General features: G+C 41.3%; 7 protein-coding genes across 7 annotated transcripts; 5 read left to right on the forward strand and 2 right to left on the reverse strand.

Annotated features, from left to right (window-relative positions):
* Positions 1–291: 291 nt before the first annotated feature.
* Gos28 (golgi SNAP receptor complex member Gos28) lies at positions 292–1,567 on the forward strand. The gene is made up of 4 exons (XM_017246833.3): positions 292–447; positions 508–695; positions 761–1,149; positions 1,327–1,567. Exons 1-4 carry the CDS (start codon positions 426–428, stop codon positions 1,427–1,429), a joined length of 702 nt encoding a protein of 233 aa, XP_017102322.1. The 5' UTR covers positions 292–425; the 3' UTR covers positions 1,430–1,567.
* A 125-nt stretch (positions 1,568–1,692) lies between these two features.
* On the forward strand, positions 1,693–3,907 carry LOC108128944 (myosin-9). Its single transcript, XM_017246832.3, has 3 exons — positions 1,693–3,241; positions 3,294–3,390; positions 3,456–3,907. The coding sequence occupies exons 1-3, from the start codon at positions 1,700–1,702 to the stop codon at positions 3,839–3,841; spliced, it is 2,025 nt and encodes a 674-aa protein (XP_017102321.2). The 5' UTR covers positions 1,693–1,699; the 3' UTR covers positions 3,842–3,907.
* A 155-nt stretch (positions 3,908–4,062) lies between these two features.
* LOC108128802 (mitochondrial import inner membrane translocase subunit Tim22) lies at positions 4,063–4,962 on the forward strand. The gene is made up of 3 exons (XM_017246614.3): positions 4,063–4,422; positions 4,501–4,694; positions 4,758–4,962. The coding sequence occupies exons 1-3, from the start codon at positions 4,185–4,187 to the stop codon at positions 4,911–4,913; spliced, it is 588 nt and encodes a 195-aa protein (XP_017102103.1). The 5' UTR covers positions 4,063–4,184; the 3' UTR covers positions 4,914–4,962.
* Positions 4,963–6,828: 1,866 nt separating this feature from the next.
* On the forward strand, positions 6,829–11,419 carry LOC108128801 (leucine-rich alpha-2-glycoprotein). The gene is made up of 2 exons (XM_017246613.3): positions 6,829–7,412; positions 9,548–11,419. Exons 1-2 carry the CDS (start codon positions 7,389–7,391, stop codon positions 11,126–11,128), a joined length of 1,605 nt encoding a protein of 534 aa, XP_017102102.2. The 5' UTR covers positions 6,829–7,388; the 3' UTR covers positions 11,129–11,419.
* A 112-nt stretch (positions 11,420–11,531) lies between these two features.
* On the reverse strand, positions 11,532–14,037 carry dind (diamond). The gene is made up of 5 exons (XM_017246611.2): positions 13,962–14,037; positions 13,845–13,892; positions 13,381–13,781; positions 13,123–13,324; positions 11,532–12,857 (listed from the first exon to the last, which is right to left on the reverse strand). Exons 1-5 carry the CDS (start codon positions 13,974–13,976, stop codon positions 11,745–11,747), a joined length of 1,779 nt encoding a protein of 592 aa, XP_017102100.2. The 5' UTR covers positions 13,977–14,037; the 3' UTR covers positions 11,532–11,744.
* Positions 14,038–14,507: 470 nt separating this feature from the next.
* Men (Malic enzyme) lies at positions 14,508–23,753 on the reverse strand. The gene is made up of 4 exons (XM_017246661.3): positions 23,569–23,753; positions 20,566–21,304; positions 15,619–16,547; positions 14,508–15,556 (listed from the first exon to the last, which is right to left on the reverse strand). The coding sequence occupies exons 1-4, from the start codon at positions 23,628–23,630 to the stop codon at positions 14,881–14,883; spliced, it is 2,406 nt and encodes an 801-aa protein (XP_017102150.2). The 5' UTR covers positions 23,631–23,753; the 3' UTR covers positions 14,508–14,880.
* Positions 23,021–24,704, forward strand: LOC138926532 (uncharacterized). Its single transcript, XM_070281004.1, has 3 exons — positions 23,021–23,098; positions 23,863–24,100; positions 24,377–24,704. Exons 1-3 carry the CDS (start codon positions 23,086–23,088, stop codon positions 24,498–24,500), a joined length of 375 nt encoding a protein of 124 aa, XP_070137105.1. The 5' UTR covers positions 23,021–23,085; the 3' UTR covers positions 24,501–24,704.
* Positions 24,705–25,506: the final 802 nt, after the last annotated feature.

The following is a 25,506-nucleotide window of genomic DNA, read 5'->3' on the forward strand; positions in this document are numbered from 1 at the left end:
GCGCGAAAAAGTACAAAGATTAAATTCAAAAAACGGTATATATTGGAATTAAAATGCAATTATGATACATAAAATACAACTAAAATACATTGTTTTTCATATTCTTTTGTATCTCATTACAGCAGGCAATATATTTCTCATGATCTCAGTATCAGCAATCAAATATTTCGTTTTGTTGGTATTATTATATTGATATCAGCTGGGTTGGCTTAAATTAAAAATAACTACTATATTGGGGAACATAATTTTAATTTCATTTGCAAGAAATCCTCCTTTTTCGCTTTCAAAAACTCTATTTATTTAAAAATTGTTTTTTTCTCATTTCTTGGCAATACTGGCGCCTTTGTTTAATTCACATATTCCCGGACTGGTCATACTGTTTGCCACTGTAAAGGCGAATAAATAAAATAAATTAATTTGGACAAATGGGAGGATCAAGCTATGATGGTGAGTTCAAAGATCGCATAGTCTCTTTGAATTTTAAATGTTAATTCCTTCTGCCAACAGTGCTGCGCAAACAGGCGCGAAGCCTGGAAAACGAAATAGACCTAAAGCTTGTGGCATTCAGCAAAATTGGAGCAGGTAGCGGTAGCGGAGGAAGCGGTGCATTGGGAGGCGGTGTTGACACATCACCGCTGCTGGGCGAGCATGTCTTTGACTCGCTTTCCGAGGAGATCGAACAAATGCTGGAGAAGGTGCGAAAAGAGGAGGAATACGTTTATCGACTACGCAGTTATTAAATGAATCATTCCATTTTTAGTTATCCTCCCTGAACGAATCAATGTCGGACCTGCCTGCCACGGGGGCCGCCGCCATGCACACGCTGCAGCGGCACAGGGAAATCCTGCAGGGCTATCGCCAGGAGTTCAACAAAATTTGCGCCAACCACACAATGAGAATCGAGCGCGAGGAGCTGCTTCGCGGCTCTGGACTGGCTACTAGCTCCGGCAGTCCCTCTATCTCAGGCTTAAGCCGGCGGGAGATGTATCTGAAGGAGAGCGGTCATCTGAGTAGTGCCAGCCATTTGGTGAATGACCAGATCAACATTGCTATCGAGACACGAGATCACCTGCATGCACAACGTCAGGCCTTCAAGCGGTTGCAGACTCGCTTCAACGACATCTCGAATCGGTTCCCACTGATTTCCAGGTGGGTAAAAGATACATTATTTCAAATCACTAATTTATTATCTTTTAATTGTTACGGTTGTTAGTTGCCATATAGATCCACCCTTTTGTATCTTTATCATTCAAATGACTCATCAGTCAATACCTACAATATATTTTGTATATTTGATGTCTGATCATGATCCTTAATATTTTTCAGTCTTATTCAGCGCATAAACATTAAGAAGCGACGCGATTCGCTCATCCTGGGCGCGGTGATTGGGTTCTGCGTAATCCTGCTGCTTCTCTACGCCTTCAACTAGTTTCTCTCCAGCCTTCGGCCAAAGATAGAGCTTGTATCCAACTCCAGTACGGACATCTACTATTTTCGTTTGTTTTCTCCAACGGTATATGTGTATGATTAACTTGTGATAGCAATAAAATGTATTATATAAGACGTAGCAGTTACTGCCAAATCCTTCATCTACAAATAATCTAAATATTGAGCTAAAAAGGTAGAAAACACCAAAGACTGAAACACAATATTATATTTTCTTAAAGAAGTCTAGTGTCGCAAAGAAGCCATTTAAACAATGGCTGAAAGTCAAGCCGAAGAAGTATCTCCAGGCGCTCCAGCTCCTGAAGGCGCTCCAGCTGCCGCGGATGCAGCTCCTGCTTCTTTTACAGCTCCAGCTGGTGCTTCCGAAGAAGCCCCACTAGAAGAAGTTGTGGGAGAGATCGTAGAGGCGGGCGTGGAGGCTTTAGGTGAGGATGGCGAGAACGTACCAGTGGAGGGGCAAGAGGCGGGACAAAGTCGAGCAACTGCACAAGTACTGCAAAAGGACGAACGCAAGCGCCAAAAGCTTGAGAGGATCAAGAAAAGACTAGAGCAAGAAGAAGAGAAGAAGAAAGCAGAATTGGCTTTGGAAGAGGCCATGAAGCCGAAGCCAGTCAGGAAGGAGGAGGATAAGTCTTCGGAGAAGGGTTCCTTTATTTTGGAGTCTGAGGGCGGTGAGGATCTCGGCGAAGACGATTTGGCCGAAATGAGAGGCATTATTAATCAGTACGATGACTTGGAGGTGCCGGAGTCCCCGGAAGACACCCAAGAAGAGAATCCAGAGTCGGACAGCGATATAACTCCCTTGCCGAGACTGGGTACCTCCCTCAAGGGGGAATTCATTCGCACTTTTGACAGCTTGCCGAGCCTTTCGGATATTTCGCTGGACATAACGCCGGAGCCCACCGAACCCGAACCTCCTAAAAAACAGTCCTACCGTGACTCCGACCATGGCAACTTCGTAGAGTCTGGCCACGAGGAGGGAGCGGAGGAAGGCGGGTCAGGAGAGTCCGAGGGCAGTCAGGCTGGTGCTGGAGGTGCAGTTGCCGCAGTGACAGGATCAGAGGAGGAGTCTAGCACAGAGGATGATGATTTTTTTGATGATATTCCTGAAGAACCGCAAGTGCCAGATAAGCGTGGTGAAGAGGAAATGGACACTATGGCTATGTTTATAGATATCGTGGAAATTGAAGTCGAGGACAAGGCGGAAGCTCAAGTTAAGGTGGAAGATCCATTCTGGTATCGCCTTACCGCCGATTTTTTACACCATCTGATAAACATGGTGGTCGCCAAGGTGGAATCACTCGATAACATCGCTAAGTTACTGGACAAGCACAAATTGGTCATCGCTCTGCAGCAGGAGGTAGACGAGTTCATGTTCGAAAGAACCACCAACAGTTCTCTCAACAATGTCGTCTGCGACTACTATCGCCGACAGGGAAAGTTCCAGAACTTCGCCACCCTATCCCCGGATGACTCCTTCAACGAGTCCATCCGTTACATGAACGCACTCAATCTGGTCGACTTCCTTATGGAGCGCCTTAAGACCGTGAAAAACAATCACCTTAATGAATCGCACAAGGCGATGTTGGAGCTAAATTCCCTTAATGTCCTCTCTTACAACGAGGAGTTGGGTCTGGATAACTTCATGCGCAAGACCCTTGTCCGTCGGGACATGGAAAGACTACGACGAGCCCTGGAATATGATATCAAAAAGATGTTGGACATGCGCAACCAAATCAGCCAGAAGCGATATGAACTCAACCTCAACCTACACACTCTGGCCTTTGTGGACGAGGTGGGTTCTTGTCTTTATATAGCATTCACATTCTTTTGATCTTTTTCCACAGAAAGTCACTAGATTCGAGAGGGTCACAGATACCTTGACAATTTCCCAGCTGCTTTGCGCCAATGAGGCTATTATTCAGTTAAGCAAGTTGCTAGAAGGTAAGTCGGGGGGTCTCCAAATGTAATACATTTCATTACAATATATTTCGGTTTCGTGTTTATAGAAAAGAGCAAGGATGTAGCAGTAATGCAATCGAACTACAAGAAGTCAATGATCGAGGAGACCTGCATCCGTGAGAAACGGGACATGATCTCCTGCTCACTGACAAAGGCCAAAAAAGAGTACAATGATTGCGTAGAGCGGCGCAACGACCTCCGCAAGATGCTGACCGATCTCCAGGCGGTTCATGCCAATCTGAAACTTCAGCGTGCCCAACTGGAAACCAAGGGAGGACTTCTCTTCAAAACGGCTCTGATGTACGATTACGACAATTGCATGGCAGATGTGGAATCTAAACGTAAACGTATTGCTGGCTACAAGAAGACCATCTCGGATTTAACCAAACGCATCTACGTGATTGAAAAAGGTTTCGAGCAGTCGCTACAATAATTTGGGAACAGTTGTAATGCATCATTTTCTATTTTCACACAGAGAAGATAAATTTGATTGAGCTCAGTCAGTTGTTTTAATTTTTTTGTATCAAAGCTAATTTTCAGAAGTTTTATCAATCTTTACAATTCAAAAGGTATCCTGTTTCCCGCTAGTCTAGTCCATGCAGTATATTTTGGTATTTTTTGTATATCGATAAGACAAATTTCTTTTTAAAGTCCGTCTCTAGCAAACAGCTGTGGAGCGATGTGATAATAATTTCGGGTTTTTTTCCAAACACGTTTGACCCATTACAAAATCCCCTTTTCTGAATAGAAACTTTTGTTGTTATTTTTTTACGGAGATGTCCGTGTTGCCGAATGCCGGGAACAATGCTCAGGCAGTCCAGAAACCACGTCTCTTCGATGACAAAGATCTGGACAAGATGGCCATGCAGTTTGTGGGGAATATGCAGCGCTACCGCGAGAATATTGTAATCCCCAAGAGCAATGGACCTGTAAAAATCAAGACCAACGAAGAGAAGATGATCGAGACCGCAGTGGAGAGCTGTGGCTTTAAATGCGCTATGGCCTGTGTTATGGGTAAGTCTCAAGTCAGGATTAAACAACCATGTTTGTCAACTATGGTTTTGTATAACCCTTTGTCTTTATATCTTAAAGGTTATGGTTTGGGAGCTGCCTTGGGTTTGTTTAGCGCCTCCGTCAATCCCAACATGGCTGATCCTTTTGCGAATGAAAAGAAACAGACAGCTCGCGAGGTGTTCCGCGAGATGAGGGCAACCACCCACTCTTATGCTAAGAATTTTGCCCTGATCGGTTGCGTATTTTCTGCCGTTGAGTGCACTATTGAAAGTGTAAGTTTCCCCCTATAAACAAAAAATTGTATATGTATTTGAATATGTTTTGTTTTCCTGCAGCATCGAGGAGTGACGGACTGGCGAAATGGTACATATGCTGGAGGCATTACCGGCGGACTGATTGGCCTGCGCGCAGGCATTAAGGCGGGCGTAATCGGAGGCCTTGGATTTGCAGCCTTCTCCACTGCCATCGACTACTATATGCATTCTAGATAGGCTTTTCTTTTGGTTACCTTGTATCGTATAAATGTTTGTTACCAACTAACGTGCGTTCTTTGAAAGTTTGCCGCCAAGGAAATGACTGCATCACGATTGGTGCTCCCCATTTCCGCTGCATGGATGGGGTATTGGGAGCCCTGACATTTACAGTGCAGCTGCCAGCCATTAATATTGCTCTCATCAAAAGGCACACATATTGTATTGTAGGCTCGGCTGTGTGGCATAAACAATGTGCCACAGTCTCGATTTCAAATTCGGCCAGAGTGCCCCCGACCGGTTTTTTGTTTGTTGCGGTGGGGACTGTGTCCAGCTTGTGGGAACGTGAATCTCGATTCCTAGCAGCAGCAGCAACGGCAGCGGCAACAAATTTCCAGTTTCAGTTCGATTTGAGCAGCGGTCAGGTATAGATCAGTGCTTCTCCCGAGGGTTTCCTCCTTTGGTTTCGGTTTTCGCGCGTGGTTTTCAAGACGCGGATGAGCATGATTTCAGTGGCAGCTGCAAAAGTGCAACATCAACCGCAGCAGCATCATCTTAAAACGGGTTTTATTCGCAGCAAGTCTGTGGTTAGGTCGCGTGCAGTTCCTGAGATATGCAAAAAAGCCTTAATCATTAAATTAAACACAGAAGAACATCTCCTAAGCACATGGAACTTTGCCATGGATGTGCTAGTCTCTCCGCACCAGGCCTTGCGGCTTGATGAAAGAAATAAAATTGGATGAGAGGCGACATAGATCATATCTTTTTTCAAGTAGAACATTACAGTAGATCTTGGCTAAAAATGAAATTAAAAATTGGATTTTTTTTGTCAATTAAAACAGGGACCGTGTTTAATATTTTTCTAGTAATAAAATATTTAATTAAATAGACAGTTTTAAACAATGAAATATACAAAATAATATTATTTGAGAAAGTTTATACAAAAAACTATTTAAAGTGCTATTCCGTTTAATAAAAATGAAGTGATATAATCGATATTAACAAAACTAATATAACAACTATGGGAGATGATAAAAGAAAAGTAGCTTAATTTCACTCCCCCACTTTTCAGTTAAAATATTTTCACTGTACTTGCCCCCAGTGGGATAGTGACTCACAAGTGTCTGGGCAACTTTGGTCGGGCCCTGGCTTGGCTCTCGTCCGTCTACATCTCCCGTCCCCCAGTCCGGCGTCCGTCTGTCCCTCTGTCCATCAGTTCGGGCAAAGTGTTTTGTTTATGCAACCAATTCCAGAGCCACAAACATTTCTTGTTTGCCTTTCTCATCGGCGGCAGCTGCGAACAGCTCAATTCTCCATTGTGGATGCTCGGTGCCCGGCTCCAGCCGAGTCGTCGGAGCAAGTTCAATGGATCCCAGTGACACTCGCAGTTGCGATCGCTCTTAATTGGATCGACCGGCAAGTGAATCAAAAGTCAGTTCGAGAATCTTTGCCATCGGCTGAGTCAACTGGGAGGAGAAATGTGTTTTATTTTTTTTTCGGTCTCCAACGCCATATGTTGGCACATCGAGAGTCAGCTCAATTATCTTATCTGGAAATAATCTGCTCAAAGCTAAATAAATACAGTGCAACTTCTATAATTTTAAAATGGGTGACCAACTTTTTTGTAAATTTTTTTTAAATTAAAGTTAAATAAAAAGAAGATTATTGCCAATATCATAATCGTTCAAGAACTTGTATTTTTGTAGAAATAATTACTTTTAATGTAATGAATAATAATTTGTTACGAAAAACATAAACAATATAATGTTTTTAAAAATCTAATGAACTCATTTCTCTTTCAATATATTAAACAAAAATTGACAAAAATCTTTCAAGAGTCGTGATTGGTATCTAGAATTATGGAATGGTATAACCATCTTAGATAAAATTCGGTTTTGTGAAGTTGCACTGTCTATGTGTATAAATGTATCTATTTGATGAATGTGTTTGCGGTAGTACTTTAGCCATCGTAGATAGGGCTTGGCTTTTTACTAATTAGCTGGCAAAGAAATCAAGAGAGACCCGGAGCCGACGACCTTGTGGGGAGAGCTGTCGAGTGGGGAGGGATCAAAGAACAGCGAAAACAGAAGGCTGCAGTAAATGACTCCATTAAAATTCACTTTTACCTTAATGATTCGCGTTAAGATAATCTGAGAAATTTTGAGAGCCAACAGCAGAGAGTATCAGAGAGTTACTGAGAAATGGGGAGCGACACATTCTCAGTATCTCTCTCTGGGGACTGCTATCTAATCAAAACAAATAATTCTGTCGGCTCATGGCAGCTTGATTCATTAATTCAGTTCCATTTTCCGAAGCAAGCGGTTTGATCGTACAGACCTGTTCTAAAAAAAATGCAACAGTAACAATATAAAGAAAGACTTCCAAACCGCATATAAAAGTGCAACAAGAGATATAGTTACCTAATATACTCAAGAAGTTACCCGATACGGTAGAATCCAAGGAAAAGCGAAATTAAAAACCGAAACTGATACTACAATGAAGCACAAATTTCTGCTGCTGGTGAGTAAATATTGTAGCCTTCCAAAACATTATCGTTATCTTATCGCACATATTTTCAAGTAAGATAGTAGAAATTAGAGAGAATGTTTAGTTTTCTGTGAAAGGAGCCCAAGTTTCAGGTTCAGTTGGGAGACCTTTTTATGAGACATTTTTGACCTCCATCTGGGGAAAAAAACCAAAACAATCAAATTAATGTCAGAGGGATCGAGGATGTTATGGTTTCGCCGGTGAGTCAATCAATGTGACTCACTTTTTGATCGATGATTTGAAAACAATTTCCGAAATATTAATTCAATTATAGTGTACCTATATGAGGATTACTAGTAAAAAAAAGATATAGGAAAGGACATCCAGATTTATGGCTGAAACAAAGCATTTTAATTTATACCTTTCTTAAAAATAAAACAAGAAAGCAAAGCTAACTTCGGGCGGAGCCGAAGTTGATATACCCTTGCAGCTAAAACCGGATATATATCGCAAACATCGGATATAGTTGGCCGATCCTTATGATTACATCATAATAAAACCAATTAATTACAATAAAAAATCTAAAAAAAAGTCCCAAGCTTCTATCTTCAAAAATATGAAAGTTCATATTTCTACCAAAAACCATTTCCGATCGTACAGTTATATGTCAGCTATAAGATATAGTCAACCGATCGTTATGAAATTTGGTAGATCGGATTAACTGACCAAAAATAGAATGTGTACCAAGTTCCAGTTTTCTATCTTCAAAAACACGAAAGTTGGGTCATTTCCGATCGTTCAGTTATATGGCAGCTATAGGATATAGTCGGCCGATCCTAATGAAATTTTGTAGGTCGGATTAACTGACCAAAAATATAATCTGTACCAAGTTCCAGCTTTCTATCTTTAAAAACACGAAAGTTGGGTCATTTCCGATCGTTCAGTTATATGGCAGCTATAGGATATAGTCAGCCGATCCTTATGAAATTTGGCATGTCGTAATATTTTGCCAAAAATAGCTCTCATGTCAAATTTGAACTCTCTAACTCTAAAAACACCAAAGTTATACCATTTCCGATCAATCAGTTATATGGCAGCTATAGGATATAGTCGGCTGATCCCGGGCGTTCCGACTTATATACTGCGTGCAAAGGAAAGAAGGGTGTGTGCAAAGTTTCAAGTCGATAGCTTTAAAACTGAGAGACTAGTTTGCGTAGAAACAGACAGACGGACAGACGGACAGACGGACACACGGACAGACGGTCATGCTCATATCAACTCAGGAGGTGATCCTGATCAAGAATATATATACTTTATAGGGTCGGAGATGTCTCCTTCACTGCGTTGCACACTTTTGGACAAAATTATAATACCCTCTGCAAGGGTATAATGAACGTGTCAAATGGTCATACATACATATGTCCATACACATATCTGTTCTTTGTGTTATGAAGAAAGAGTTGAGTATTTTTGAGGTTGAATAAATATACACATTTTTCATTTATTCTGATATTTTCAAGAAGTATGTAGTTGGAACCATAAATTATACAATTTATATAATTATTATAAAAGGTAGTACAGGTTACAGGTACCTTCAATTAAAGGTACTTAGGTAATTGATGTTTATTCAGTGGTGTTCGTATACTTTTATTATCTTCAAGCTACTTACAGTCGATTTAGAGTTCTACAACATGTGTAGTATTGAAAAAATAATGATTAAACTTTAAAATAGCCTACTTCTAATAATTCTTGACACACATATTTGTCTAAATGAAGACAATAACTAAGACACAGATAAGTTATAAACTCATCGTCGTCCGAAAACTATAGAGTCAGATTTTATTTAAAAATAATTATACGTTATTAAGACTCTAATTCTATCCATATAAATATATAATTATTCTAATATAATATAAACTACAGACATTTAAAAGGTGGTTTTAATTTGAAATCGAGCTAAACAATGAATAATTTTGACTTAAAAATATGACCTTAAAAACCGCATAAAAAATAAAATAACCATTATCAGGTTTATCAAACAATGTTCAGAACTAAGTTTAATTAATTTTAATAAAAGAATTAAAGTTTTAAAAGTTTTTTTTTATATAGATTTAGATAATTTTAAAATAGATTTGTTGAACTAAAAAATATATGTGGTTTTCTTATAGCTTCTGGCCGGAATGGCATTACTTCACAAAACTGAAGTCCTGGCCCAGCATGAGGACATTCCATACCAGGCGGTGGCCGACATCTGCAAGACTTGCACCTGCCAAAATTCCCAGGACAGCGAACATCGGACACACTTTACACTGGACTGCTCGGTGCGAAATTTTGAGCACATCCTGGCCCGCTGGCCGACAGATCTTAGCGCCCAGGCACTGGCAGCAGGAGCAAGCACCCAAATCCTCCTTTCGTACTCCGGCAATCAGATAAAGTTGCTCCAACAGCTGCCGGCCACAAATGCCAGTCTGTCGCTGTCCTGTCGTCATTGCGGACTAAAGGATCTGCAGGCCCCGCTCTTCATGGATGTACCCAACGTGGAGGGGCTATACCTTAGCTGGAATGAACTGACTGATGATGCTTTGGTACCGGATCTATTCAGAGGACCTTTTCGCGGTAATCGCTACGAGCCAATCGGCTTGAGGGACTTGGATTTGAGTCACAATTTGATTGCCCGCCTGGATAGACGCCTCTTTGAGCACACACCCCATCTGACTGCATTGAACCTGGCCTACAATAAACTGAGCGTCCTGGACGCAGCCACCGCTGCCTCCCTGGCGGCCGTGAGCACTCTCCAGAGATTGGATCTCTCGCACAATGGACTGATGTCGCTGCCTGCTGAAGTTTTTCCAAAGCTGGTTAGCTTGCGCGTTTTGGATATCTCCGGAAATGAATATTCTGCCATTCCTCCGAGCATCCAACAGTTGGGCAAGTCACTGGTGCAACTTAACTTGGCAGGGAACAAGCTCAGCCACGTCAAATCCGGGAGCCTCCAGGGCTTGGATGCTCTGAAGCGCCTCAATATCAGCGGAATGCATAGTCTGAGAATTATAGAGAAGGGAGTTTTCAACTTACCAGCCCTGGAGCAGGTGGAATGCTCTAGAAATGTTCATCTGGAGCACCTGGATCTGGCAGATTTTTTGGTGAGTCGTAACCTCTCACAGTTGGACATATCCAGGAATTCCCTGAACACTCTGGTATTAAATGGAACCAGTAGCAACTCTACAGCTCAGGAACCGTGGCCACGTCTTCGTCGTCTGAGCATTTCTGGGAATCCCTGGGATTGCAGCTGCCAACTTTTGAAATCCCTGGAACTAACTGGCCTCAGCCACATAGAACAGCAGACGGATGGGTCGGAGGCGCGTTGTGAGACTCCGTATGTGCTGGCCGGAGCACCAATCTCTAACTTAACGTCCGAAAAAATATGCAGTATGGTGATTCCCAAGAAGTACAGGCCAGTGGATGAGGAACCGCCGCGTTTCCTGCGCCGCCGCTACATCATACTCACGGCCATCATAGCCAGTGTGGTGGTGGTGATTGGCCTGATCATCGGCTTCATTGTCAGCTGCGTGCGCCGGCGGCTTAAGGGCACTGATTACGGGGTGCAGCCCATTCGATACACAAGTGTTAGGGGTAGCAATATATCGGCTATCTCGCAACTTCAACCCACCTCGGGGGCTAGTAAATTCAATAATGTCCACTCCACCAAGAGCTCTGCGCCTGCCACAACAGGAGCTTCGCATGCCTGAAAAGGAGCCGGGATTCAAAATCCGCATCAATTTCGACTACCGAGTAAGTTGCACAAGTTTCGAGCCAAAGATGTTCACGCGAGTGTTCCAGCCACTGAGTAAGACGTGCTTTCCTGTATATAATGTGTCCTTAATGATAAATCCCCTATAAAGGAGGTTGACCTTCTTCAAGATTCCTATACCCCGATCGAAAGTAACCACCTAGTTTTAAGGGCTGCCATCGATGTTTGTATTGTACTTAAGTTTCGAAAATTAGTGTGTAAAAAATAAAAAATTTTCATAGAGAAATTACCTAGTCGATTTTTTATTATTTCTTGTCAAGGGTAGCAGGTAAGGCTAGTTCATTGAACTATTTATAGATCCTTTACGAAAGTCCAGCATCTTATTTGAATAAACTCCACACTTCTACATAAAAACTTTTATTTTCGCACGAATTTCTTTTTACAGCAACAGAGGATCATGGGAAACAAAAACTGAGGAACAAGGCAGGATGCAGGTGGCGTCGCTTGACGCTCAGATTATCTACCCCACCAGTGAGATAAACTTTATAAACATAAAAAGATAATACCCAGAGTCAAAGAGATGGTAGGCATGTGACCGTAAAACAAAAACAAGACTAGCACTCGCTCTCGAGTAGCTCTTCTTCGGCAGCATTTACAGGTGGAGGTGGGAGCTTAAAGAGATTAATAGCCTGCTTCTGCGCCAGAAACTGACGCATCTCGGCAAAGTTATCGCGTTCCTTGTGCTGCTTGCTCCGCCGATAATAGGCCGAATCGTCTGCTGAGTCCGAATCCGAATTGTCGGACGAGTCGTAGCTGGGAGAAGTGGCATTATCCGTTAAGCGATTATCCTCCTGTTGCTGCTGCTCCACCTTCTCAATTTTTCCGAAGAGCTCGTCCACGTTGATACCCTTGGACGCCAGGACTTCTCGTTCCTTTTCCAGCATCACCTGTCGAATGGGATCAATGCGATCCTTGAGCTGCTTGAGAACGGGCTTAAACTTGCCCTTGGTTATGCGCTTCTCGAAATTAAGAAGTTCCTTCTCGGGAGTAGGGAAGGGAGCGTGCTGCTCCGCCTCGAACTGCTGCTCCTCGTTTTCATCGTACATGTAGGCGTAAAAGTCATCTTTTTGCTGAGGAGCATCCACGTTCTGAGAGAACTCCACCCGCAAAATGCTCTCGGGGAATACCTCGTCCAGATTGTCCTTCTTTGCTTGTGGAACCTCATCCTCCAAGTCAAGTTTGCTGTGCAGGAACTTGTTATACACCAGCATCAGTCTCTGGAAGTCATCGCAGCAAACAGCCAGGGCGTTCTCAATGCCTCGCATGTTATTGGCCACCGCCACCAGCTCCTTTGAGTTGTTCTTTTTCGCCGCCTCAGTGGCCGTGAGCTTTTGAAGAGTTACATCTAGAGCCTGGCATTCCCCGGCAACGGCTACCATACAGGCACTCAACTTGAGAGAGGAATGCTGCAACACAGCAATGGGGCCGCTTTTCTGCTGCTCCACCTTGACGGCATTTAGTTCTTCCAGTTCCATCTGTTTCCTGTTTTGCATTGCCAAGGCCAGGTTGCTAAAGTGCTGCTCCTCCTCTTGGACCAACTGCCGAATCAGGGAATCGATCTTGACCAGGTCCTCGCTCAACTGGGAGATCGAAGGCCGAGTGGTGATTGTCAGCGCTAGCCGGAGAAGATACTGGGACTGAACGTAGGCGAAGATGTTGTGAAAATCCTGGAAGATAAAAAAGAAGCTAGTTAGGTATGGTAATGGATCTTGTTTGTCTCTACGCTTTCAAAATAATTACCAGGAATAGGTTCTTATACAATCTATTCCTTAAAAATGTAAATATTATTTGTAAATTGCCGACGAAATAGCTTTGTTGATACCATATTGCTATTTATTCTAATCTGAATCAATTAAGAGATAAGAGTGTATGAATGTACATTAGGGTGGCCCATATGTACATTTTCATACGGAAACATATCCCTTTATTTACCTTTATGTGTTTGGGGCTGTAGTCCGTGACATTGTTTTTAAAGTACTCGCACTCCCTGAGCTCCTCCATGGGCACATAATACGGGCCATATTTAGCCGGCAGAGGATAGTCAGTCTCCAGCTTGCGGGTGGCATCGTAAAGAATCTCGGTTACCTCCTTGGCGGCTGTTATGCAATCCCAGGCGCGTTCAATCTGCCGGGATCTTGAATTTCAAAATAATAAGCCATGGTTCACAAATGTAGGGATTTCTTCTCTCACTCAATAAGCTCTGCTTGCTTCATTATGATGATCTCCTGAAAGTACGTCATATTCCGGCGGATGCAGTTGCCAAACTCATCGATGGTTTTCACCAGTTGCTCTAACTTTCGTTCCACGATTTTGTTGCGGCATACAAACACGCTTTTAACTGCGAACAATGCAGCAAAGGTGCCGGTGATGAGGATTGAGGGAACCATTGTGTAACGAATTCCCTTTGGGGTCACCAAATGCTCCACCAAAGTGCCGCCCAGCAAGAGGCTGGCATTCCGCGTGGTCAGCCACTGCCGGCTAGGTTTGGTGGATTTCGACAGTTCCTGCAAGCATTGCTCCAACGCCTCCACATGGTCAACAAGTAGGCGCTTCGAGAAGAGGATCTTTTGCAGCAGACGATCTTGGATTGCCTGTTTTGTAATAAATCAATGTAAGGTTTATTTATAGTTTCATTTTTACGGCATGGCACTCACCTGCTTTTGCTTCAGGTCATCCGCCAAGTGGCGGCGCTCAAAGCGTTGCTAAAATTTTTATTAAAATAGAATATATATAGTATCAAAGTTATGGCTGATCTCTGACATCCAACGCACCTTGAGCTCCTGCATTATTTCCACTTTTGTTGTTTATTATTGCAAATTGTATAGGGTTGTTGAAAATTTACTGAAATAAGAATTTATCGATATTTTATACCGTAATAAGGTCTAAGTATCGAAAATACTGTAATTTTTTTATACCTCTTAACACTTTTGGCGGCTTAATTTTTTCAAGGTAGAAAATGCTATTCTTTGGCCTCCAGAAGGTTAGATTTCATTACATTTTGTGTTTTTTTTATAAATTGCGCTAATGAAAAATACATTTTAGATACGATTATACAGATATTTTACATTCTACATACAATATCAAACACAGTATTTTTTGTATCTGTCCGGCAGCACTGCTATTTTTAAATAGATTTTAATTTCCGTTTTTTTTTTAATTTTAAAAGTCGTAAATTTTATAGATTAGTTAAAATTATAAATTTAAATAGTTTTAAGTACTTAATTTTAGTTAAAATAAAATAGAAAAAAGTTAAAATGAAAAAAGATCTTCCTATTTACAAACCTGTAGCTATGAGAGAACCAAAAATAAAGGCAGAATTGAATATATTTATTTATTTTTATTTGTAGATACTTAGAGTAGTTTGTGTGGTTGAAGATTACATAGAAATTTGTTTACACATCTATAGATCAATATCCCATTTACATAGAGTCAACATCATAAAAAATATTTCGCTGCAATTTCGGTGACACTCTTTTTGGTTCCTAAACATGATCATTTGGGCTGCGAACAGGGGCTAGAATGGTGTGGATAGTGTGTAGTGGTTAGGGGTAAGTGGGGTAAAATAGGCGCGTTACAATTTAGCTATTTGTTAGGCGACAGATGTGCGACATTATAAAATAAATAACATGGTTACTGCTCGCTGCCCTCGCCGAATATCTGTGATGGAATAATGGACTCTCGTCCTGCATCCTACAGCTTGTAGACGGCGGGCAGAGAGCGCGGGTAATCCAGATCGTACATCTGGGCCTTGATAAAGGCCACCTTATTGGCCGGCTCGGGCTGGACAGTGGCCAGTCCGTTCTTATAGGCGTACTCCACAACCTTCTCGGCGATGGCTATCGAGCAGTTGACAATGCTGTTTAGTGGTGGGTACAGGCTGCCCTTGGCCAAGTCGTCCTTGGAGACCAGCTCCGCCAAACGTTCCGCCGAGGCCAAGAATACCTCCTCGGGAATGGTCAGCATGCCGGCGCACAGAACGCCGAGTGCCACTCCGGGGAAAATGTAAGAGTTGTTTCCCTGGCCAGGATAGTATTTCCGATTGTTGTAAGTGACCGGGGCGAACGGGGATCCAGAAGCGAAGATGCAACGACCCTGGGTGTGGGTGTAGGCTTCCTCGGCGGTGCACTCCGCCTTGCTGGTGGGATTCGACAAAGCAAAGATAATGGGCGTCTCGTTGATCTCAGCCATCATCTCGAGGATCTCCTGGGTAAAAGCTCCACCCTGGGCAGCAGCTCCTATCAGGACATTGGGGCGGATTTTACGAACAGCCTCGCTGAGGGAATCAATGGGATCGTGCACCTGGGCGAAGTGCAGCTTGTGTTCGTTGAGACCACCCTTTGGACGATCACGGATGATCACTCCACGGCTACAAAGGAAATACCATGGTTATTAAACTAAACACTTAAATAATTTCTTAAAGTCCCTTACCTATCCACCATCCAGATGCGGGACTTGGCTTCCTCATCGGTCAGACCTTCGGTCTTCATGGCCATCAGGCAGAGGTTGGCGATACCCAGAGCCGCCTCGCCAGCTCCCAGGAAGAGTAGAACGTTGTCGCTCAGCTTGGTCTTCTTGATTTTCAGGGAAGCCAGCAGACCAGCGACGGCCACTGAAGCGGTGCCCTGGATGTCGTCGTTGAAGGTGCAGAACGAGTTGCGGTACTTGGAGAGCAGTCTGAAGGCGTTGGCGTTCGCAAAGTCCTCGAACTGGATCAGAACGTTCTGACCGAATCGGCGGACACAGGCGTGCATGAATTCGTCGATGAACTCATCGTAAATGGTGCCAGTGGTGCGGCGCTCCTTCAGACCAATGTACAGAGGATCCTCCAGCAGAGATTCGGTGTTGGTGCCCACGTCTAGGGTGATGGGCAAGCACTGGGAGGGCTTGATACCGGCCAGAGCGGTGTACAGGGAGAGCTTGCCCACGGGGATACCCATGCCGTTGGCTCCCAAGTCACCAAGGCCCAGGATGCGCTCTCCGTCTGTAACCACAATTGCCCGGATATCTTGCTCCGGCCAGTTCTTAAGCACATCGTAGACATGACCCTTATCCTTGATGGAGATGAACATGCCCTTGGGAGACTGGAAGATCAGGCTGAACTTCTGGCAGGCCAGACCCACAGTGGGCGTGTACACCAGTGGCATCGTGTAGCTAATGTCCGAGCTGAGGACATTGTAGAAGAGGCGCTCGTTGCGCTCGGCCAGGTTGTTCAGGTACATGTACTTGTCCAAATCATTCTCCAGTCGATCCAGCAGCTGGCGGGCGTGGGCAACCTGTTCCGCAGTATCACGCACAGCGTACGGCAGCAGTCCGTGGATGCCCAATTGCTGGCGCTCCTCGTGGGTAAAGGCCAGACCCTAAAAGAGGGTTTAATGAATAAAGGTTTAATTTTGTTGACCAATCGTTAGGCTCATAAAGATCTAGATTTCTCCCATAATCTGATAAAAAATAACAGACTAATTAAGAATAAATGTACTTAGTTTTAATGGCCTGATCTTGCACGGCCCAAAGGCCATAAATCAGCCCAAACAAAACAAAACAAAAATGGGCTGGCGGAAAAGTTCTCCCGGGCTTATCATTGACCCATGGCCTGAGCACGCGCCGGAGCAGTTCCTACCCAATCCGATTGCGAGCATGTCCACTGAGACGGTAGTAATCACCTGACCATCGCAAATCTTCCGAGATCTCACGCCCAGGCACGGGCACGGGCAGGGGCACAGGCCCGGCTCAAGTTCAAAGTCATATTCTAGCACCCAGTCACTAGAGAACTGGCAATCGATTTTTGCATTTCGAAAGCTTTGTGATTATTCGAGTTGGAATGACTCAGCGCCGACCTCGTTTCTCACGCACAATGATGCTGCCGATTTTGAAAGTTTTGCTCTGTAATTGCTGCGGCTATTGCGACGAAATAGACATAAAAATGAACCTATATTACGTATACGTATCTTGGGGGCGTTGTCTGTAACTCTTGACTAGGTCACCCGGACAGATAAAAAAATACGTGCAAGTCGACATTCAACATGCTGGATTATGTGGGATTTTAATAAGTGGCAGCAACGGATGTACCTGCTAATATGCACATTAGGGAATAATTACCTCAACCCGTGCCTTAAAACTAATTTTAAAAGTGGCAGCTGTTGGGAGATCGTGACCATACAAAGGCTGTTACAAACTTCTGGGTTTTGTTTTTCAACAACCCTGGATCTACGATGTAAAGAGAATTTCTTTATAAGCTCGTCATCTTTTAACTATCTGGTCAATCAAGTTATTTAAGATTTTTTTTTTCAATTTCTCTATTTTATACATCAGCAGATTATATTTATGTAATTTCATAGCCCTGAGGGCGCTTCAAAATTTAAATAGCAGAGATTAAGTTTGCGTTTTTATTTTTTCCTGATAAATTGTATAATTATTTAAAATCTGTCATTTTGATAGATGAGTAATTATCCCCTTTATTTTTTAAATTTTAAACTAACCCAGATTTGAGAGCCATTTTGTAAAAGTTTTCAATTTCCCCACCCTCATAATGACTCAGTATAAAATAAAAACTCCCCATAATTTAATTGGTCTTAAATGACTAGTACTTTTATTTTTAGCTAAGTCATTTTAAGAGGCTTGGTGACGGAAACTTTTCATACGAATTCTAAAGAAAAACAGTTCTTAGTAGTAGTATAGCTATGCTAGATATGTCATCTAATAAAAACCTCAAACACTTTCAATAAAAGCGAAAGGGAAATCCTAACATTGAGTACGTCAGGTTTCGTTGGCATTTGGATTAAATTCACTTAGTAGGGAGCTTATTGTTGGGCCATAAACACTCTAGTGATACCCATAAACAATAATTTGCCGGCAGAAGGGGCTCGAAGCTAACTATCATTGGGACTACGTCACAGGTGGGCTGGTGAAATACGACAACCGGAGGGAACGACACTTTTGACATTGAAAGCGAGGCAGCACCAGCGATAAGCGTGCGAAAGTGTTTTAATGCCGCTTGGCAACAAGTTTTTTCCATACATTACTATAAAACCAGCTTCATCAGGTATTGGCTATCAAAAAATAGCAACAGGTAATAATAAACGTTTTATAGATTAAAAACAAAGTGCAAAAGAAAAAAAATTAAAATTTTATGTTTTTAAGAACGCTATGGTTGTGACCTGAACTGTATATCCAACACAGACACCCTGCGTATACGTAATGGGCAACTCCACGATTACGCATACGCATTTCGTATGTTATTGCAAAAAAAACTAAAAAAAAATCCCAAAAATCAAAAACCAAATTAGCGGACCAAAACACGAATTAGCAATCGCTCAGCTGATTTTTTTTCGCTGTCTGGCGCGACCACAGATCATGATAATCAAAGCTGAACTTTGAATAGATTTCGATGACGAAAGCGTTGCTTTGATCAGCACGAGCTGAGCCAGACACATAACAGCCCATTTCAAACAAATTGTTTTATTCGCTGAGGTGAGACGATGAAACGATTATTTTTATTTTCCAATCGAGACTGAACTTAGGGATTCATTAATAGATTAATTGGAAAATTTCAAGTACCATTTGTTACCATTGACAACAGCTTTGTAAATAATTCTTTCATTTCCCGTTTAATATAAACAATCCACTGGATAAACAATGAAATAATCCAACTATTTCACCAAGTAGCAAAGTCTTTGCTCTTTCAGCACATTGACCGCTTGAATTAATTTAAATTTTTAATTTCCTCAGTGAAACAATAAATAACAACACCAACATGGCGAGAAAAGAGCGAACCAATCGAGGGACAAACAAAAGCGTAGAAATGCAAATATAATTTGCTATTCGCTAACTGTGTCTGGTGTGGGCAAACACTCTGATGTTTCTATATATTATTAGCTGATTATCGTCATAGAGTTCTTTTTTTGTGATTCGAAACAAAGTTAAATTTATGGCTGAATGTAGGTCAGTGTTTGCTGGTCGGACTGGGGTTTTGCGGTTGTCTCATATTTTTGATAAGCTCTTTAAAACTTTCCATGGGTAAAAAAAAAAATAAGGAAAAAACAAGGAAATCAAAATAAACATCAGCTGTTCTTTGAAGTCCAAGTTTAAGATAAACAAATGGCACTTGATGGGAGCGTGTAGGCCATATAATAACAAACTGTAGGACACAAGTGGCAGCCTCTATTGATAAGAATGATTTGCCAAGATAATTTCTGGTTACATTATTAATTTTTGGGCTTGAATGAGATTGTGGCCTGACGTCAGCTTGCAAATCTTGATGGCGGTAGTTGTGGGGAAAACTTATTTGGAGAGCTCCTTCATTATTCTTAACAACGCTTCTGTTTGCATTACGAAATATTCCCCTTTTAGCTTAAAAAAAAGTATAGGCTTCCACACAGGGGAAAAAAACTCAATCTAATGACTGAAATATTTATTTTTTTTATACATTTCCGATATATTTTGAAAACATTTCTTTTCGTGTGGAAAAACACTTAAAGCCCATGCGCCATCTCTCTTTCTAAGGCTCTCGAGCATTTTTAGCAACAATTCGTGCATTAGCTCTCTCATGTCTTTGTGGGAAAATAGCGTAAAAACAATTGCTGGCAAAAAGCACAACCAACAGCATTGAACTTGAAATGCAATTCGAGATAAACATTTTATAAATTTTCAATCGGATTCGTTTGTTCTAACCGCTTGATACCCTCTAATATTTGACCGGCACTTTAATTGGCTCAATTATTACAGTCCTTTATCGATTTTTGTGCCTCTTGCCAGCCGCCATAAAAACAAAAAAAAAAAAAACACAAATAATATGAGCTTTGGTCTTCCAGTGTGGCGCGTGTTTGCTTCAAACTGGACGGGTCTCTGTTTGCTGTCTGCTGTCTCTATGTCATATAAAGGTCACCCACACCAGCCACCGAAAATGAAGCCACTGCCAAAAAGTATCTTTTTTAGTTGTTCTGAATTGCCAGCTGACATTTCCGCCTAATAGATATTTATGAATTGGAATTTTTTATGCTCGTGCTGTCTTTAAAAATAGAAAGAGCATCACTTTCAAGAACAAGGGCCTATAATAACTCAGCTAATATTATTGAAATGTATTTTACTTAAAAAATATTACCTACTTTTGGAAAAATAAATAATTCACTCTCTGAAAGGGTTGTTCATCTTTAATGTTTATAAACCCCATGTCTAATACATATCCCCAAAAAATAACATACAAACACAGTCACATAGAAGCCGAACCCGAAAGCGAAACCTCACGAGAAACCCACCCTGGAACCTTTGCCTGGTATTTTTCCACTACTTTTTTTTTAGAACCGAGAAGACCGGGTCGGCGGAGGGGTGGTCCACAAAAAATAAGAATGATGAGAGAACAGAACCAGTAGTACTACTCACCTTGGCGTAACGCTTTCCATAGAGACGATCAAGTCCAGAGATGCTGCCCACTACCTCATTATCACCAGTGCCCCAAAGCCCCAGACGATCGCGGGGAGCGTATTTCTCCAAGTTCACTGGCTTGCTCATGTTTTCGCACTGTGTAGTGTCGTTGTTGTTGTTGGTGGTGTAAGAACGTTGCTGTTGCAAGCAGATTTTGCTGTTGATTGCCTGTTGTTGGGTGTGTAGGGCGTGCAAGCTGCGCTGCAGCTGATTCCAGTGATGGCGCGAGGATAACGGAAGTCCTTGTGGCAAGTGGCCAGTAATTTCGCTATTTTCCAACTGCTGCTGCTGCTGTTGCGGGTCCGCTGTTGCTGCTACCGCCTCGGCGTTGCTTTGCGTTGTGATTCGTGTTGTGAGTTTTGCGAAATTGGAAAGTTCGTATTCGAGTGTAGTTGTGGTTGTAGTCGTATGATTTTTACACACACGACTACTACACTCGCAGCCCGCCTTCTCGGTGTGTGCGTGCGCATGAGTGTTATTATTGTTGTTGGTGGTTGTGGTACGGGAGAGCGGATCAGCTGTTCGACAATGTGAGCAGCTGCTCTGAGAGCTACCGGAAGTGGGGTAGCCATTCTCCCGCTCTCTTAGGTTCTCTTTTTCTGGGTGGTGGCTGTGGGGGCGGTGGGGCTGGAGGAACGGCGATATTTGGCCATTGGAAGGACTCTGGGAATTGGCGGCCGTGGGGTAAATCGGCGTGCTGGGGGGATGCAAAGAGAGAGAGAACAAATAAAGGGAATTGAGTGAGTGGGTGGTTGGGTGAACGGGGGGTAAATGGGGAACGATGAGCGAGGTAGACAATACCGGAATTGTGCGGGTAGAATTCAAGCAATGTTCTCTGTAATTCAATTAAAGCCCTGAGCTCATCGAGTGTGAATGAATGCGGGAGCTAAAAAAACGATATTTCCCATCAGCTGTCAGAAATGCTCTTACTCATTTCTTTAAAAATTCCTATAAGTTTCATGGATTTACCTTTCATATTTCATTCTCTCATATGAACGAAAGCCATAGAATTTCATCAGAATTAATTATATAAATTAAAGCTAGAGTATTTTAACATTCATAAAAATCATTTAAATATTTTTTTAGACTTTTGCCTTTAACTCAATTGAACCCGGAGAACAGGTGATGCTCGAGCAGACAGGCCTTCGAGATTGATAGCGATAAGGGGTGACAAAGTGCCACTGATTAAAGCTCTATTAAAAACACGCCCTCTCCGTTCCATGGTCCAATAATACCTTATAATATACATATGTTTTCTGTACTCACTGCAGCTGAACTCGCAGCCCAAAGGTTTTCTTAAGGACGGAAAAACGTTGCAGAACTGAATACATGGCTTGCCCTTGGTGTAAACTATATTCTCAACATAAATAATATATTTTTCTTGATATTGATTTGCAATTATCTCCCTATATTTGTCTGTTGTGTGGCAGCTTTCGAACGAAACTGAGCGGCTATATTCGATTTGTTTTGCCGCCGAGTCTTTTTCGCCTTTACATTTTGCACTTTTGCAGTGTTTGTTTTGTTTCCGCGTCTTTTCGCTCTCTGATTAGTTTAATCACCAGTAGGCGAGGGTGGTGGAGGGCGTGAATATCAGCTGACTGATAAGTTCGGTACAATCGCACATGTATTTGTTGACTTTTATGTACTATAATAACCATAATAATAGTGATAATAGTCATTTGTCTGGCTTTAGGAAAACATTTCCCTCCAGCGTGAATAACATGCGAAAAATATTGTGCGATAACAAGGGCGGTCAAAAAAAGGAGATCTAAGTGTGTAATCAAACAACTCTCTCAGATACCAGCTTTTAGTTATCAGTATTCCTCATATAGTACATATGTTATTAATTTTTTCTTTTTAATTTAGGTTTCACTAATAATAATCCAACATAATTTGTATCTGACAGCTAATTTAAAAAATCGGCTTACTCTTTTTATGTCACGCATCAGACATAAATTATTTAAGCCTGTTCCAGAGACGGCTTGAAGCCGATATCTAATTACGAACCGGCCCGAATCGAAACCTTTAGCTCGAGTGCCCGAACCTTTAGGACACCTTGGCTTGCACTTGAATCAATCATACGCCCTGTTGGCTATGGCGGCGATTGTTTCAACGTCTGCTCCGTTCAGTTATTACACAAAAAATTGAAAGTAAAACACGGCATGCCAATAAATTGGAACACATCAAACATGTGTGTGCCTCAGTAACCTTCATAAATATTAACAATTTACTTCAGCTGCGGTTTGTAACGAAATAAATTTCGTTTACGAGGATTTTCGTGCGCAAAACACACCTGTCGATTGTTTCTTTTTTGTGATTTATTTAATTTCAAAATCGGTAATTACAGATCTAGGGTTACTCGCCCCGCCCCTCGATATCGGTGGGCGGTACGGCATGTGCCAAGTGTTTTTTATTTGTCGCGATGGGTCGCTAGTAAATCGCTGATAAATCGCTAGTAAACCGCATCGTTAAACACTAATGACACCTGCAGGTAGTGATTTGGAAAGGGCGTTCTTATGGGCGTTTGCTTGCACGGGGTGTGCTGTCTAAGTAAGCTTGTTAATTACAAGGATTCTTCCACAAGTTGGTTTATTTGAAATTTGAAATTTTAATTGGGAAAAATAGGAAACTCACGGTGCGTGATATTGATTGTTCTTTTAAATCGAATAAATATTAAATGTTTTTAAATTTCTATTAAAAATTGAAACAAAATTAATTTAATCGATACAATTTTTAGCTTTTGGAAAATTAACACAAAATTTACTTATAATTTTTAAAAGTTAATTTTTCAAAAAAGGAACTAAAAATGTACCTTCATGAGGATCACTTCAACAGTGTTTAAAGTAACTATAAATTCAAATATTTTTAAAACTTCTCTCGCGTTTCTTTTTTTTCCGGAATTCCCTTTGATTTTAACACTAGCTTTGTGGTTTGAGTATTTACTTTTGCATTATTCCTTACCCATTTTCATCGAAATTCCTTATGGCATTACGATCGGCGCAAATGGAGCTGGAATTTCCCATTTTAGGTGGATTTTTGATTAATTAACTAAGCTGTGGGTCGAGTTCGTTTACTTTAGTTCGAATGAGTGCACTTGAAAACTTTACAAATATAAATAGACTTTGGGAACAATGACAGAAAAACAATAACTAGAACTTTTAACACGCGATTGTTTTTTTTGTGGCCGCTGCCCACATGAAATTTTCCCTAAATTATTCAAAGTTTTTAATAACTAAAATTAAAACTGCGTTTTAGCAAATGCGCTCGATTTTGTCAATCTGAATCGCCTGAAACTGAATCAAAAACTGAACGCGCACTCGAAACGCGGCTTTACCAGAGGCCACTTGTTAGTGAGCGGCCCAAAGGAGAATGTCAGTGCAGGTGTGAGTGGGACAGGTGGCAGAGCAGGCCTACTCACTTCCTCGCACACGCAGGGAGCACGCGACATTAGCCGGAGTGTTGAGTCATTTCGGGCGGCCCCAGGCGGACACAGGTATACCTAGCTATGAAAACATTAAAGTTGTAAGTCTGAAAAGTTAAAAATTTTTTTTACATTTAATTTTAATTTCTTTTTTTTAAGCTTTATGCTTCTTTTTAAAATTATATGTATAAATCAATAGATTCTTTTTTATTTTACTCTTTTTGAATTTTAATAAACAAGTCAAAAAATTATATATTTTTAAATATAAATATTTTACCTTGTCTTTTTTTTAATAATTTTTATAAATCCATCTTTAAAGGCTGTACTGTATTTGATTAATCGTTTCAGCCTTAAAGACGCTCAGGTGTTGAGTTGGACTCCACGAATCATGAGCGGTTGGCTAAACGCAACGACCTTTGGGAGCCGCACACAAATCCATGCAGCAATTTGTTGCTGCCTAATTATAAAATAATAAGCTAAGATATAAGAGAAGGCAACCCACTGACTGACCATCGCGTCCCAGTCGGTTGCACTTGGTAACTAAATAAAAATAATAACAGACATACAAATGCAATTCCGGGTCATCTTGGAGTCAGTGGGCCAAAACGTTTAGGCAGGCCATTTACTAGTCGGGTTGGTCAAATCTTTAGCTTTTTGATTTTATCAGCAAACGAATCGTTGCCTCAATTGTCCTCAGATTTTAATGAGATTGATTATATTTTATTTTACAAATACTTAAAAACATTCTTGAATTGTGTCAACAAAAATTAATCACTTTGTGTAGTTTGCTGTTCAACAACTTTTGTTTGCAGTGTAAATAAATTCGTGAATTTTGTAAGTTAAGCTTTGTTTTGTAACTTGAATTGCAAAACTGTCACAAAAAACATTGCAACATGTTTTGTGCTGTGGTCATGGTCAAATGTAATTTCAATTAAGCCACTAAAATCTAACTTTAAAGTTTAAACAATGCTTATAAAGTGGGAAATTAGTACCTTCTGGGGTGTTTAATGATTTAATGTTCATAGCTTAAAGTTATATACCTAATTAGGTAGTCACTTAGGTCCTTTTCTGTTTGTTAACTATATACCTAGTGTTGTAAACCAAGCTACTACATTTATGTACATACATACACATATGTATGTATGTATGCTGATGATGTGAAGTTATTTTTTTTATTCTCAGACCATTTCCTTTATAGAAACTTGCAATGGGACCTTAAAAAAGCCTTTTTGTGATGTTAAAACAACTCTTACTAAACTGCTTAAAGAGTAGGTTATGAAGTTTAATTGTAATGTGCCTCACATCGTCTCGTACTCATTAACGACATTGGAGTCCTTTTTGACAATAAGTTTTCGCTCAATGAACTTATATTATTGGAAGTTAATAAAGATAGGGGTTTTCTAGCTTTTAACAAACGTTGGTTAATAGAATTTGATGATTCTTTTACCACTTAGACTCCATTTGTGTCTTTTGTTCCT

This window comes from Drosophila bipectinata, chromosome 3R (genome assembly GCF_030179905.1).
Source record: "Drosophila bipectinata strain 14024-0381.07 chromosome 3R, DbipHiC1v2, whole genome shotgun sequence".
NCBI lineage: Eukaryota > Metazoa > Arthropoda > Insecta > Diptera > Drosophilidae > Drosophila > Drosophila bipectinata.